At 41.3% G+C, this 17,068-nt stretch overlaps 1 protein-coding gene across 1 annotated transcript; it reads right to left on the reverse strand.

Annotated features, from left to right (window-relative positions):
- Window positions 1-540: 540 nt before the first annotated feature.
- On the reverse strand, window positions 541-1,689 carry LOC110724340. Its single transcript, XM_021903762.1, has one exon. It carries the CDS (start codon window positions 1,687-1,689, stop codon window positions 541-543), a length of 1,149 nt encoding a protein of 382 aa, XP_021759454.1.
- Window positions 1,690-17,068: the final 15,379 nt, after the last annotated feature.

Raw genomic sequence — 17,068 nt, forward strand, 5'->3', positions numbered from 1 at the left:
GTGGGTGGGGCATTACATAATCCAAACGACATTCTATGGTATGCAAAAGTGCCATATGGGCATGTAAATGTGGTATTTTCCTGATCACAAGTATCCGTCCAAATAACAGAAAAAAGAATTCTTAGCTAAACGTTCAAGCATCTGATCAATAAAGGGGAGGGGGAAATGGTCCTTCCGGGTGACCTTATTCAACCTTCTATAATCAATACACATTCGCCAATCTATAACAGTCCTAGTGGGAATTGGCTCACCCTTGTCATTCTTAACAACGGTCATACCTCCTTTTTTTTGTACTACTTGTATAGGGCTAACCCACTTACTACCTGAGATAGGGTAAATTATTCCTGCAGCAAGCAATTTAAGAACCTCTTTTTTAACTACCTCCATCATATTTGAATTAAGCCTTCTTTGAGGTTCTATGGAGGAGGCATGATCGTCCTCAAGAATGATTTTATGCATACAAAAAGAGGGATTAATACCCTTAATATCATAAATGGTGTACCCAATAACATTTTTATATTTTCTCAAGACAGTTTGCAGTTACTCCAATTCTATGTCATTAAGCTCAACATCAACAATAACAGGGTATGTATTATTAGGACCAAGATATGCATATTTGAGGGTAGAGGGAAGGGGTTTCAACTCTACCTCGGGAGGCGTAGTACTCTCCCCAACACTTGATACACTAAGGACTTCCTTGACTGGAGCGGTGATTGGATTGGCTTTTGCTACCTCTAGTAGCCTTGTATACTCCCTTGTTTCCCAATCTTCATCATTAGCACTCCCTATTAACACCGTTTCAAGCGCATCTTCCGTTTTAATCAAGGGAAGTTGTTCACGTTGTAAATCATCGAGGATATCCACTTGAAAAATAGTCTCTCCCATGGAAGGAGTTCCCATGTCATTCAAGAGTGAATACTCCATTTTCTCATCCCCTACTTCAAAAGTGATTTTACCATTCTTCATATCAATGATTTCTCCCGCGGTAGCTAAGAATGGTCTACCAAGAATGATAGGGACATGTGCATCCTCCTCCATTTCCATCACAACAAAATCACATGGAATAAAGAATTTTCCCACGCATAGTGGAACATCTTCAAGTACACCCAAAGGAAACTTGACTGACCAATCCGCAAGTTGTAAAGATATACGTGTAGGCTTTAGTTCACCCATTTGAAGTTTCTTGCAGATAGAAAGCGGCATAAGACTCATACTTGCACCAAGATCACATAATGCCCTGTTGATCTCTATGTCCCTAAGTTTCACCGGAATTGAATAGCTACCTGGATCGCCTAATTTCTTAGGAAGTGTGTTTTGCAAAATTGCACTACACTCTGCAGTCAATGCAATTATAGCATTCTCTTCTAGATTCTTCTTGTTAGAGAGCTTATCCTTTAAAATTTTGGCATATGATGGCATCTCGGATATTGCATTTAAGAATGGAATGTTAATGTGAAGCTTCTTCAGAATATCAAGAAATTTTCCATACTTTTTCTCTAACTTGGCTTGGGCTAACCTCTGTGGAAAAGGAACCTTTGGCACATATGGAACAAGAGGTGGTGGAGTCGTTTCCTTTGGCTCTTCCTCAATCATAGTACTTTCAACTACCTTTTCATTTGCACCTACCCCTTCAACAACCTCCCTTGATGGCTCCAATTTTTTTCCACTCCTTACAGTCACGGCATTCATATGCCCCTTTTGTGGTTACTCTGTTTGACCCGAAAAGGTACCCGGTGTCTTTGAAGATTGGCCAACTTGATGAGCAAGTTGACTTATCTGATTTTCCATGAGCTTCCTCTGAGCTTGTAACTGTTGGATGGAATTGTTTGTTGTGATAACGAAGTTTTCCATCATTAGTTCAAGGTTGAATTTTTAAGGAGGTGGTTGTTTGACTGGAGGTGGCCTTGGTTGGAAACCAGGTGGTGCATTGTAATTGTTGTTTCGAGGTGGTGGTGGAGGTGGATTTTGTTGGGCTTGGGTATTCGTTTAGGAAAAATTTGGGTGATTCTTCCAACCTTCATTATATGTGTTAGAGTGGGGGTCATATGACCTTTTGGGGTTAGAAGTGTAGAATGCATTGGCTTCCTCGATTGGTATCTCATTTGAATTTTGTGGGCAATTAGGTGCGATGTGACCTTGCACATTACATATTTGACAAGTCTCAAGTAAGCTAGCGGATGATCGAGCTTGGAGTCTGTCAAACTTGCTTGACAATGCCTGCACAGAGCTAGTCAAAAGTGTTAGAGCATCAACATCTAATTTACCTCCCTTCTTCACACTGTTTCGGCCTCCTGGGTGATAGTTATCATTGGCCGCCATCTTCTCAACTAGTTCCATCGCCTCAGTTGGGTTCTTAGTCAAGAGAGAACCCCCAAATGCAGTGTCAATATAGATTCGGAACTCATGAGTTAAACCATTATAGAAGGTTTGGATCAACATCCATTCAGGAATACCATGGTGAGGACATTGTCTCTACAATCGCTTCAATCTCCTCCATGCGTCATATAGGGACTCATCATCTAACTGTTTGAAAGTAGATAACTTGTTTCTCAACCTTGCAGTCTTTTCTTGTCCCAAGAACTTGACTAGGAAAACCTTCACCAGTTTATCCCATGTGTCAAATGAGCCAGAATCTTCATCTCTCAACCATTCCTTTGCCCTATCCGGTATTGAGAAAGGAAAAAGGCGAAGTCTAAGAGCATCATCTATAACACCATTTAATTTCATAGTATCACATTTCTCCAAGAAACTATCAATGTGACTCACTGAGCAGTCATGAGATGTGCCTGCAAACGATTCATTGGTGATGAATTGAATGAATTGTGGTTTCAATTTGAAGTTCTGAGCAGTGACAGGTGGTCTAGAAATGCTTGAGGGGAGTCTGATTGTTGTATCAGGAATACCGTACTCCAAAAGATATTTCGTGTCGTCTTCCACGTTTCTATTGTTTCGATTTCTCCCTCTTCTTCTACCTCTTCGTCTCCTTACAGTTACTTCGATTTCAGAATCAAAAGGTGCTAAATCGTCTAACCCTGAACGTTTTGTTTGCATGCAACAAAGAACTAAAATAAGAGTATCAAAAACACAAGAAACAATAGCCGAAGCAACGAATAAAGCTTAGTAAAAACGAATCATAAATAATCAGAAAAAAACCGTTAGTCCCCGGCAACGGCGCCAAAATTTGATAGGCGTGTCGCGTACCTAACAAAAATAAACCAAACAAGACCACTACTATGTAGACGGGCAAGTAAGGATCGAATCCCAAGAGACTAAGGTTTACCTAATAAATTAGACTCAAGCAATCACAAAGCAAGTAACCAATCGATAGTGAAGAACACTAATAACTAAAATATCTAAATGGCACAATTAATCTAAATAAAATGATAAATAAATGAACTAAAACATCTAAGATCAAGCATTACCATGAATATAATCGATAAATTAATAAATCTACCCCAAATAACGAATCAATTGACAAGAGGAAAAGCATCCCTAAACAATACCAAAGGTCTCTTCCGAGTTATCAATGGCTTCCCATATCAACTATCAAGCCTATTTTCATGGAATCAAGCAATAAGGGACATTAAACACAATACTGAATTTCCTAATCATCCAATCACCTACTTCTGTGATGATCTTCAAACCCTTATTTGAAATACCCAAATCTCATTAATACCCAACTTCCGTTGCAATAAGAACAAAGGGATGATAACAATACTAATTATTCCTAATCTAGCATTGGCATAAATACAATAAATTAAGCATGCCAATTGGGATTATTATTGGAGGAATTAAAGATTCAATTCATATATCAATCATATTCGGGCCTTGCAAGATCTCGGATTATGAATCTACTCACACATACTAACAAAACCAATAACAAGATTCAATAGACAAGACATAATCAATAAGCAATAAGAAATAAAAGAGAAGTGAGATAGATGAATATCAATTGCTTCAATCTAAAGAACTCGAATTGTTAATGAACAATAAATCAAACTAAGAGTAGAAATTAATTTCTTAGAGAGAGTAAACTAGGGTTTTTTAGGTAAAACTAATACTAGAGGATATAATAATTTGTCTTTTAAATGTGATTACAAGGGGTATATATACCCTTAAAAAGATGGGTATTTGAAATTAACTAAAACGAGTTCCGCGCAACGGTGTCTGGTCTGACCAGGCAAGGGCTGCTCGATCGGGTGGCCAGAGTACAACATCTGCTTCTGCAATCCTCTTCTTCTGCCCGGTCTGCCTGGGCAAGCTATGCCCGGTCGGGCGCGCGTAGCAGCTTCAAGAGTTGAATTGTGGAAATCAAACCTCTCAGTGCCCAGTCTGCCCGGGCATGTAGAAGCTGTGATAGTTCTTCGTAGTTAGCTCTTCTTTCTTCGGCCTAGTAGCCAGGGCATGGAATGCCCGACAGGGCATGGGGGAAATCTTCATCTTTCACTCAACAACTTCTTCTATAACCATCTAAAACACGTCCGATTCATCTAAGAAACTCCGTATTCCTGTGAAACTTAATATAATAGATCAAACACACTAGAGAAGAGATTGTTAGCAAGAAATGGCTCCGTAGAACCCAAAACCATGCAAATATACGCTAAAGAACCGGGGTAAAACATGGTATAAAACACATACATCAATAAGACTTTATTTACTTAATCCCAAATCTTAGTTAAAATGAAGTATTTTTGTTTTAGACTTGTGAAAAAAATGGTGTAAAACCATCAGCTGATGTGATTTGGCTTTTCAAGCACACAAAAAAAATAAGGAAGGCCAACTTCAGTGGGCTGATGATTCTTTCTCTAAGGAAATTTATGTAAGTGCAATTTGAAATAGCTATTTATAACATGTATTATTTGGTATTTGCTTCAAATATATTGCTTTTATGATACCATTCTTGAAACCAACAACAAATCTTATTAATAATTGTTTTCACTTCAACAATTGATGCACATTTTAGGAACAATTAAAAGTTGCAGTTGCTACGCTTGGTGACTCGATGACACAAGAGGATATTCTTTTGGATGTTTTGAAACCCAGATCTGGTTACTTTTGTTGGAAAGGTACAGCCTTACGTGGTTATAGTAAGGGAAATAGACAATAACTTGAGCAGCAAAAGAAGACTCAAGCGCAAGATGAAAGGATAAAAGAGTTAGAAGAGACTCAAGAACAAACAAAAAAACAGCTACAAGGGACAGTTGAAGCAACATCAAGGCAACTAGAACAACAAAAGCTAGATGTGCAACGTGCAATGGATGCAATGAAGGAAGAATTATCGCGAAAATTTTTAAACAAAGGTACATGCTAAAATCTATTTCATAAAAGATGTCATTGACTATTTACTTGGAGATACTTATCTGTTTTACAAAAATTTTACTTGACGATAAAAATTAATTTAACTTTGATTTCAAGGTATTGTTTTTTCCCCTATTGTCCTTAGATTTTGTAAATTCTTTTAAACTCCATCACATTGCATGGGATAAGGATATTTGAAATAGCACATGATTAATTTCAAATATCTCTTTATAATCTTATTATGTATTATGAAATATGTAGTACTATATAAATCATATTATACTGCTTTTATACCCTTAGACATGCACTTGTGCACTTGCAGGATGTTGATGTAGATGTCATTGAAATATGTAGGAGAATGCTTTTAGAGAAAAGTGATGGTGAATGGTAGAATGTGTTATCTTGGATATATTCATATGATAATGTAATATTTTGTGACGAAGGTGGATGTACCTTTTTGGGATGATGATTGATATAACTATTTAGGATAATGCTTAGTTTTATTTTGGATATGAAAATTCTGAAGAATGGATGTAATATTTTGAGAAAATCTTAATGATGAATGTAATATTTTGGATATGACTATTGGAATGATATATATGCTACATTTTGGAGGTAATTTTCGGATGACATGATTAAATTAATGCTTTATCATTTTACTGGATTTATATGAATTATTACAAACATAATAATTTATATATTTATTGAAAAATATTGTTTGGGCAACAATTTTTGTCGTTGCTGTAAATGCATATGATTATAGCAGTATAGTGAGTTTGAGCAACAACAAATGTCATTGTAAAAACTATGTATTTACTGCAACGACAATTATCGTTTTAGTAAATGAGAATACTTCTATCATGAAATACAATGTATGGCAACGACATTATTTTCGCAACAAAAAAAGTCGTTGTGTAAAACAAAGTTTTAGCAACGACAAAAGTTGTCACATTTTTTTACACAACGACTTTTCTCATATTTTTTTACAATAAATCATATTTTTTTACGACTTTTCTCATATTTTTTTACAAAAAAGTTGTTGTCTAATACATAGGGATATATGTGGACCAATGAGTAAACCCGCAAGGCATGGTTATAGATATTTCATTACCTTCACGGACGACTATAGTAGATATGGTTATGTCTACCTCATGTCGAACAAATATGAATCTTTTGAGAAATTCAAAGAGTTTTAGAGTGAAGTTGAAAATCATCTTGGCAAGAAAATCAAAGCACTTCGATCGGATCAAGGTGGCAAGTATTTGAGCCATGAATTCAACGATCACTTGAAAGAAAATGGTATTCTTTCAGAGATGACACCTCCCGAAACTCCACAATGGAACGGAGTGTCCGAAAGGAGGAATTGAACCTTGTTAGGCATGGTTCGATCAATGATGGGTCTTAGTGAACTTCCTATCTCTTTCTGGGGACACGCACTTCTAACCGTGGCACTAACTCTGAACTGTGCTCCATAAAAAGTTGTCGAAAAGACTCCATATGAATTATGGACGAAGAAACCTCCACGATTGTCTTTTCTTAAGATTTGGGGTTGCAAAGCATATGCCAAGAGATTAATTTCTGACAAACTTCACCCAAAATCTGACAAGTGTTTGTTTGTGGGCTACCCAAAAGAAAACAAGGTGTATTACTTCTATAATAAATCCGAGAACAAAGTGTTTGTTGCTCGTGATGGTGTCATTTTGGAGAAAGAACACCTTTCCAAAATGACAAGTGGGAGGAAAATCGAACTCGACAAAGTTCGAGAGGTAAAGCAACAAAGTCAACATGACAAAACTGACAATCAAAGTGCTTTAGAAGCAGCTGTTGACATTGGTCAGAGTCAAACCGACAATGCAAATACTCAACCTATTACCATGTGTAGGTCGCAACGGCCAAGATCTCAACCAGACAGATACCTTGGTATTGTCTTAACCAAAGATCAAGATATCCTGGTTATGGATGGTGATGAGTATGACGAGCCCCGACTCTGCTAAATGGCAAGAGGCCATGAAATCCGTGATGGACTCCATGTCTGAAAATCAAGTCTAGGACTTGGTTAATTTTCCCGAAGGTTACAAACCTATCGATTGCAAATGGATTTTCAAGATGAAAACAGACAAAGATGGAAATGTATCTGTATACAAAGCTAGACTGGTGGCAAAAAGGTTACAGGCAAATTCACGGAGTTGATTATGATGAAACCATTTTGCCAGTCGCAATGCTTAAGTCTGTCAGGATTATTCTAGCGATTGCTGCATTTTACCATTGTGAAATATGACAAATGGATGTCAAAACCTCCTTGAAATTTTGGAAGAAACTGTGTATATGACACTGTCAAAATATTTTGTTGATCCAAGCAATGCTGGGAAGGTATGCAAGCTTAAGAAGTCCATTTATGGACTAAAGTAGGCAAGCAGAAGTTGGAATCTGCGATTCGATGAAGCTATTTGTAAGTTTGGTTTATCAAGAATCCAGATGAGTCTTGTGTTTACAAGAAGGTCAGTGGGAGTGACATCGCATTCCTAGTCTTATATGTCGTTGACATATTACTCATTGGAAACAGCACTAAACTGTTAGAGTCCGTAAAGGGCTGGCTTGGTAAGTGCTTTTCAATGATGGACTTGGGAGAGGCACAGTGGCATCAAGATCTATAGGGATAGATCTAAAAGGATGATTGGATTGAGCCAAAGTACTTATATTGATAAGGTACTGGCACGATTCAACATGGAAGGGGCCAAGAAAGGGCACCTACCCATGTCCCATGGCATTACTCTCAGCAAGAAGTAGTGTCCACAGACACCTGATGAGCAAGAGAGGATAAGTCAGATTCCATATGTTTCACTTATTGGATCGATCATTTATGCCATGATATGTACTAGGCCGGATGTATCATATGCCTTGAGTGCTACAAGCCGATACCAATCAGACCCAGGATAGGCGCATTGGACTGCGGACAAGAATATCTTAAAGTACCTGAAAAGGAACAAGGATAAGTTTCTAGTCTATGGTGGCTATAATGATTTGGTTGTTGAAGGTTATACTGACGCGAGCTTCCAAAGTGACAGAGACGACTCCAAGTCTTAGTCAGGGTACATATTCTGCCTAAATGGAGGAGTGTTTAGTTGGAAGAGTGCTAAGCAAAGCACCACTGTAGATTCTACAACTGAAGCCGAATACTTGGCAGCTTTGGAAGCATATATGGAGGCAGTTTGGATTCGTAAGTTCATTAGTGAACTTGGTGTTGTACCCTCCATCAAGGGTCCGATAGACCTCTATCGTGACAACAATGGAGCTATTTCTCAGGCTAGGGAAACAAGAGAACACCAGAAAGTCAAACATGTCAAGCGGCGATTTCACATGATAAGGGAATGGAAGTCCGAGGGTGAAATCAGAATTTGTAAGATTGGAACGGACGACAATGTAGCCGATCCATTGACTAAACCTTTGCCTCAAGTGAAGCATAACAAGCACGTTGAGGCAATGGGGATCAAGCATGTTGGAGATTGGCTTTAAATTCCCTGTATATATGTTTTAATTTAACTTGATGTTTTAATGTAAAACACTATGTTGAACCATTGAATTTTGGAGCAATCAAATTTTCAGCAAATTTATTATTACTCCATTTCTATTTAATTGTGGTTTAGAATCAAATAATGAGTCCATTCGGTTATTGAGAATATTCAAAACAGGGTATCAAGACCATGTCTTAGATAAAGAAACACTTGTTAAGTGAACATTGAATATTTTAATCGAAAAGCATCCCTAATCAAGGTCATTTAAACGATGGACGATTAATGACCACTTGAGATTAGTGTGTAGTATGATTTATAGCACCGTTTCTTGTGCTACGAGGACATGATTGTCATACATCATTTGCATAGGTACTAGTTTAGAACTGGACTGGATCGACCTATGAGAATACTTTAAGAGATACAAATTGTCATTAGTGTTTCGGGGTTTTTTAAGTGTCCTACGAGAGATTTACAACACCAAGACTGACCTCCGGCTACCTGTACCTGCAAAACAACAGAGACTCCCGGGGGTGGGAGTTCCGCCTCCGATGATCAAGTTAGAACATGTACAAGGAGTAAAGTGCGGAATGTAAATGTGATCAGGCTCCTCTTAGAAGAGGAGTAATCTTCCGGCTGTCTAAGACAGCCTAAATATCTTAGTGTTTCACTCTCTCATTCGTGTGGATTGAATGTGTATTTAATATGAATCCCCCTTTAAACTGATGTAAATGATCAGTATTTATAGAGTCTTGGGGGTAAGTGCCTCTTAGGTTATTTTACCTAAGTTGATGGGCCTCTTCCCGCTTTGCGGTTTCTAGGGCTGCGGACTTAAAGCCCACTTTCCCCTTTGGATGACACGTGTCATTCCCTAATTAGCTCATTGAGCGCTAAGTGTAGGGACACGTGTCGCATCAGCATAGCTCCATTTGTCAGGGGTATTTTTTACCTCAAACATTAGCCCCTCGGAATGAGTAATCTCTCGTGTAAGGGAGATTGTTCCTTTCGAAAGTAAGACCCTTTAAGCCTCTTTGGTCGGCATGTGTCTAGTTTAATAAAAGAGGGACTTGATTAACTTGGAAAATTTTGATACCTTGAACGGTATGACATTTTCAAAGTTAATCAATCATAATAATGATTGCCGCTGAACTAGATAGATGTCGACTCTTATTGCTTTTAGCCCCACTATGTTGATAGCCCCATATCAGGTAGACTGTCGACCATCGAGGAGGTGGGCAAGCATTCAATATTATCCGGCCATTGGCCTCTTTTTTAGTCCTTGAGAGGGAACTATAAATAGCTGCTAAGTTTCTATACTTAGCTTATTTTGTGTATTTCAAAATAGGTCATTTGCATGACACCTAGAACATCTAACCAAGATAGCAGCTGCTTATTATTTTACGGGCGGTTGCTTCAACTATCTTAGTTTCGTCAACCCAAGTAGGAACAGTGGCCTAGTGCCGTCTAGTGTTACTAAGACAAGCGGTTTTTCTCATGCCTTTTAGATTCCTTTTTTAGTTTTAAGGTCGAGCGACTGTGAATTGGCCCTTTGGGTTAATCAGTCTTTGCCGCTTGGATGTAGGCATATAGAGGAACCAGACGGCAAAAGCCGCTTGATTGCTTCGTATGCTCAACTGCTAAGTGTTGAACTTAGCTTGAATCCTCAAATTTTTAGCCGACTGAGTTGCCCCTGAACAACAGCAGACGGTTATCCGACTCAGATATTATTGATTACCGTTTGTTTTGTAGAATAGTCGGTAGTCTTTGTTATCCTTGTCTCATTTGATCATTGCAAACGACTGCGAGCTGTCTTTATAGACAGTCGGTAGGGCCGTTTGTTTTTGTGTATAGAGCAATGTGCCACCCAAATGGGAGATGCTCTACGACGAATTCACCCAAATGGATGTCGTCGGACGCCGGCTCATGTGAAAGACAGACGTATTGTTTAAATTTAATGAATATCCGGCCATATGCCTCATTTTGATCGCCAGGCCATAGGCCTGACTTAGATCATTAGGTTGCTCATAAAGGAACAATCCATAGCTTCTAGGTTTGTTAGACTTGGCTTAATCTAGTCATGTTGGAGTAGGTATAGTAAAGATCATCCGGCCAGAGGCCTTAGATAGATCATCCGGCCATAAGCCTCATTTGGTTGTTCAAAAAGGAACAACACTTAGCCGCTAAGTTGTTTAGACTTAGCTTGAATTTTCTCATGTTGGAGCAGATGGCTGATTTAGTTATTGCCGCTTGTACATTGCACAGGCGGTGCTTTTACTTAAGCCTTTTCAACATAGTTTTTAAACCTTTTTCGGTTAGTATGCTGCCTTTGGAAGGAGACTTATACAAATATACTATTGAAATTCAATCAATAACAATAAGGAAGCACATGGTGCTTATGGTACCTTTCAATGGAGAATCTTCGTCAATGTGCTGGATGACATTGAGATGCCTCCTGCTTGATTCATGGTACCGATTTCTTCAAATGGATACAGGCGGCCATGGGACGCCAAGTAACTGAGCTCGAGAAACGAATTTTGTCTCGGCTTATACAGGCGACTCTCTATTGAGATGCCTCCTGCCTTGGACAATACTCAGTGTCAGGGGGCTACATCAGGCGGTTATTCTACCATGCCGCTTGGTTAGATTCAAATTCAAGTGCCAGGGGGTTATTAACCCATAGACATGCAGCAATGCTCCAAGCAACATACACTCGAAAAGAGAGCAAGAATTTGTTGAGGTACCCAGGCGCGATGATGGCACAGACAGTTGATTCAGGCGGCTAGGCCTTAACCCAATTCGTCTAGGCTTCAACCCATATATATACAATCGGCTTTAATGGAGTATGGTCATGACGTTGTAGAGTTAAAAACCACAGGCGGTTGCAATGGTGCAACACATGCGACACTCAGGCCGGTTTTTCCATGGTTCAGCTTGATATATACAGCCGTTTTTTTTTTTTTGAATCATAATGATGATGGCAAGACTTCAAACGATATGCATGCGGCCAGGCGTCCAGCCCCACACTCGACACTTGTGTTCACACAAGCTCTGCCTTACTCATACGTGACAAGGCCGGTTGCTTTTATAGTCAGGAGGCCTCGATGGAGTTGTTTAATCCAATCTTGCAGCTACATTAGCGACTTTTCTTTGAATGCTGGCCTAAACCGGAGCAAGCCTTTATACCAGGCGATTATTTTCAAGATGCGGCAATGAGTTACTCCATCCACATGTGGCGAGGCTGTTTAGCCATACACCCGGCATACCGACTAGAGAGTAATGCCGCCTGTATTTCTAGCTCAACCTCAAGCTTTTCATTCGGCAAGGCTCCTAGCCACACATACAGCCATTGCCCATACCGCTTATTTCTTACACATGGGCTCTCAATGCCCAGCCTTGAAGTCACGCTTGTGATAATGTCATTGAGTGCCAGCTGTTTTCAATGCCGGCTGACCCTTGAGTTTTTTGTCTACAATAGAGCTCTTGGAGAACCGGTTCCTTCGTGGCTGTTTTGCCTAAGCACAGCCGGCATAGGTCCAATCCGGCTTCAGCGCTTGATGGGTTCTCAAGCTTGTTAATCGGAGTCGGAGATGTCCAGACCCCCTTGCCATAGCCCCATGCGGCTACTATGCCGCTTGTATTTCTAGCCGACTATGATGTTGCTAGCTGGGCATCATGTTGATACACACACCCACAGCCGGCTTGCGACACATGCGGATGCCGGATGCTTGGTTGTCGGTTTGCCAACAATTAATATGTTAAAACCATAGCTTAACCACTCACAGCCAGTTTCACTTGCTGCCTCTTCCATGCCAGCTGTGCTTGCGGGTTTGAGGAGCCTTTTAAACTCAATAGGAGTGGGAGAGAATGGAGGCTAACTCTATAATGCCGCCTGCTCTCAATTGCTTCGACCATCCGGACTTTTCATGACCTTTCATATAATACAATTGTTATTATTGTTGCCGAATGCATAGCTAAATGTAAGCTAGCACAGCCGGCTTTAATGGTGTGACTCATGCGCCACCCAACCGGTTTCGCGAGCTTGCATTCACTCGCATACACATAGCCATCAATAATGCCGGATGTGTGGTTAGAGCTGGCCACGGTATTGACACGCGTACACACAGCCGGGCTCGGCTAGCCTTCATACAGTCGGCTTAAGATTGATCGTGATAATGCCGCTTGAATATGTGGGGTTGGAGGCTTGTTTGCTTTTGTTTGCATCATTTTTGATGGTTTTATGAACAAAAGGGTTAACACAAAAAAAAAAAAAAAAAGGTTACTCATGGGGAGCAAGATGATAATATTGCTAACATTAATTATCACAAGATGATAATAATGTTTCTTATTATTATAAAAGTGACTTTTATAATGATAATATTATAATGGTGGAGCATTAGCTTTTTATGGTTTTATGAGCACTCACACCGCCTGGTTCATGTACTCCAGCTAGCCTTTTTTTTTATTTTTTTATTTTACAATATCAAAATCATAAAAATGATGATCAGCTTACAATAATGCCGCTTGTATGCTTAATGAGGGGACCCATGCTCGGTGATTGGGTTGTTACATGCATCCCATAACTTACATTTATACAAGCGTACATTTTTTAACAACACCCATGCCATGATCTACCCCAGGCAGTACTTAACAAGGCCGCTTGTATGTCAACCAGCTTGGGCATGCCGACCGGTTTATCATGCTAGGAGCACAGCCGATCTTCTATGCAAGTAGCGCAACCAGTCAAGTGTAGTTCCGCCTGTATGTGTTCAAAGTAAGCCATTTAGCTCTTGCATTCAAGGCTCATGCACCTATGCCGGCTAGATGCTCATTTGGGGTTATTAGCTAGATGTCGGATGTACCCATTGAGTTTCATGCTAATTGCATGTAGCCCTTCACATATATACACAGCCGCTTGCTAGCTTAAGAAGCAAGAGAGGTGCCGCCTGGGTGCTCTCGAGATAAGAAGCCAACCAGATCAAGGCTTCCTCCATTATGCCGCTTGTGGCTGACATTCAAACTTGGGCATGAAAAAGTGCTGCCTTTTCCATGCGTGATTATGCCGGCTGCCCCTCCTGAGTGCAATTGCATGCTCTTGTTAGGGGGAGTGTCGGTTGTATGGTATGCTTACAAGGGAGTTCGTGGACGACTGTGAATTAATCAACCCCTGCTCACACCCATGGACGGACCCATTGGACTCAGCTTTGAGGCCGCCTGTATATATCTGGGCTTTAAAGTATTTGAACTTCCTTTAGTTGGCTTAGCTACTGCTTGTATGCCAACATGCTTGAGCATGCCGTCTGACTGAGAGGCTACTTGGTGGCATGATGCCGCATGTCTAAGCATGGGACAAGTATGACCTCACGATGCCTATAGCACTGGACCTTTGGCCTCATGGTGCCTGCTGTGCTTGATAGTTGGCTTGATGACACCTCTATTACTTGGCGGTCTAGCTTTCACACCAAAAGGTTATTTCTTTGAGAACAAAAAAGGTTGTTCCCCAAGGTTTTTGCAAGCGGAGCTGCTAGTCCTAATGGACAATTTTGCCGCCTGACCCCTGAAAAGGGGCCGGCTGCATGCATGGTTGTCCACACGGCATGTATGGCTGCTGAGGCACATACGGGCCGTGTGGATAATCTGAGAGTCGGTTTAGACGGACATGCCGCCTGACTGCCCCTCTCGGTTAGAATGTGAATACCCCATTGAGGTATTCTGAAAGCTGTCTGGGTAGGTCGACGTTTAAGCCGACTAAGACATTTAGGATAGGGAGGAGGCACTCGGTCCTTGACTACGACCGTAGGCCATTTCTTAGTAGCAGGTGGTACAGACTGTTGTGAAGCCATCTTAGTAGTACTCTCCCCACAGACGGCGCCAAATGTTTCGGGGTTTTCTGAGTGCCTACGGGAGAGTTACAACACCAAGACTGACCTCTGGCTGCCTGTACTTGCAAAACAATGGAGACTCCCGGGGGTGGGAGTTCCGCCTTCGATGATCAAGTTAAAACATGTATCAGGAGTAAAGTGCGGAATGTAAATGTGATCAGGCTCCTCTTAGAAGAGGAGTGATCTTCCGGCTATCTAAGACAGCCTCAATATTTGAGTGTTTCACTCTCTCATTTGTGAGGATTGAATGTGTATTCAATATGGATCCCCCTTTCAACTGATGTAAATGATCAGTATTTATAGAGTCTTGGGGGTAAGTGCCTCTTAGGTTATTTTACCTAAGTTGATGGGCCTCTTCCCGCTTTGCCGCTTTGCGGTTTCTAGGGTTGTGGACTTAAAGCCCGCTTTCCCCTTTGGATGACACGTGTCATACCCTAATTGGCTCATTGAGCGCTGAGCGTAAGGACACGTGTCGCATCAGCATAGGTCCATTTCTCAAGGGTATTTTTACCCCAAACAATAAGTATATTTCTTATTATAGCTATCGGAACCTTTTTCCTCGACCATGAGTATTGCAAGTTCTCTTGTTTGAGTACTAGTCGTTTTGATGTTGTCAAACGTCTGCCGTAAATGGGGATTATAACGGCAACACTCAGGCGACTAGGTCCACTTAGTAAGGGAAGCTTTCAGTACAAGACTGGGAATGTCCCCCCATTAAACATAGGGAATATGTCTTTGTTGTTTACAAGGCCTCTCGAAGAGTAAGACTGTGAAAATGCATGGTCGTGCTCAGATGGATTTTTGAAATCATCTGTTAATTGGCAGTCAAACACGGGAATCGAGAAACCCTTCTGGACATAATAAGGATGACGAAGAATCTTACCTTATAGTTCATGAAGAGACATTAAGCGACATAGGAATAGGGTTATACACTAATTGCATACTTGTCCGGAAGGACGAGTGGAAGATTGAAAGGAATGGTGTCCTTCCAACAAGTGTATTATTCCGATAGAGGGTTTGGAATTATTAGAAAGCTAATTCTTCAGTGAGGTCAAGTGATCGGAACGCCTAGGTGGAGGCCGCTTCCAATCAGTAACATTAATGCATAATTAAAATTACGGCTTAATCTTGACTGAACCCTTCGGGTCGCACCACAATCGAATAACCGATCCGAAACGACAAAAATCAATCCGAAGGATTAGATGAGTCATTAGAGTATTACGAACAAAGACGTCAGTTATCGAGTTTAGAGCGTCGAGACCGAGCGTCGCAAGTCGAGTCGAATTTAGAATTCGATGAGACGTGAAATCAAGCAAGCGACAAGTTTGAACCTAGCCGTAGCCTCGCACTGGCCTAGCCATGCAAGTGCTAGGCTAGGCGAGGTCACCAACCCATGCGCATCATGGGTGCCTAGCATCCCTAACACACGCACATCGCATGGCACAAGCATCGCAAGATGCATGCATGCGTGTGTGTGGTGTGATTGTGCATGCGTGGCTAGGCGTGCTAGCATAGCAGCGCTAGCCATCGCATCGTTCTAAGCATGAGCTAGCACAACCCGCAAGCATCTCAAGCATGGTGCGTTGCGTGCTTGCTAGCATGCTAGGCCAAGCACCCAGCCATCGCTAGCACCAAGCATCGCACATGCTAGCAACGTGTTGCGCATGCAAGTGCTAGGATGTGCGTGCTTGCTAGCCAAGCTGGAGCAGGCATCGATGCTGGAACACTCCCTTCTGTGCTCGATCCGACCGGGCATGCTGAGCCCGATCGGGCACAATTATAAAATCTGCTTTTTGCTTCTTGTTCTTCAAGGATCGATTCTTGTTCAGCTTGGTTTTACATCCTTGTTCACCAACATCTCCAATATCGCTCAAAACGTGTCCGAATCATCTGGGAAACTTCAAGTTCCTGTAAAACTTATGAAAATGCACCGAACACACTAGAGAAGAGAATGTCAGCGGAAAATGGCTCTAAAGAGCCTAAAACCATACAATAATGTAATGAAAAGTCGGGAAAAACATACGTATAAAACGTGTATATCAGCATGTTGTGCTTGCGTGCCAGCGTAGGGGCACCAAGTAGCAGCACGCTATGCGTGCTAGGCCTCGCATAGCAGCAGCCCAGCACCTTGCATAGCAGCGCATAGGCAACAGCCAGCATGCGTGGCTTGCTAGCAGCACGCATGCATAGGCTGTGCTGGCTGGACAGCCTAGCCTTGGTGCTAGGCGGTAGCTGGCAGTCAAGGCAGGTTGCTAGCCAGCCAAGTGGTGGAGTGGTCCGATTTTGAGTGGGGACCGATTTAAAGGCCTTGCTTGATGAGCAAGGTTATGGTCCCCCCCCCCCTTGAAATGGTCCTCACCTAATTCTTCCTCACCCATTGCC

This window comes from Chenopodium quinoa, unplaced genomic scaffold (genome assembly GCF_001683475.1).
Source record: "Chenopodium quinoa cultivar QQ74 unplaced genomic scaffold, ASM168347v1, whole genome shotgun sequence".
NCBI classification, from domain to species: Eukaryota; Viridiplantae; Streptophyta; class Magnoliopsida; order Caryophyllales; family Amaranthaceae; genus Chenopodium; species Chenopodium quinoa.

Excerpts from the sequence above, each read along its gene's own strand:
- LOC110724340 (XM_021903762.1), bottom strand. The coding sequence starts at position 1,689 with ATGAATGCCGTGACTGTAAGGAGTGGAAAAAAATTGGAGCCATCAAGG.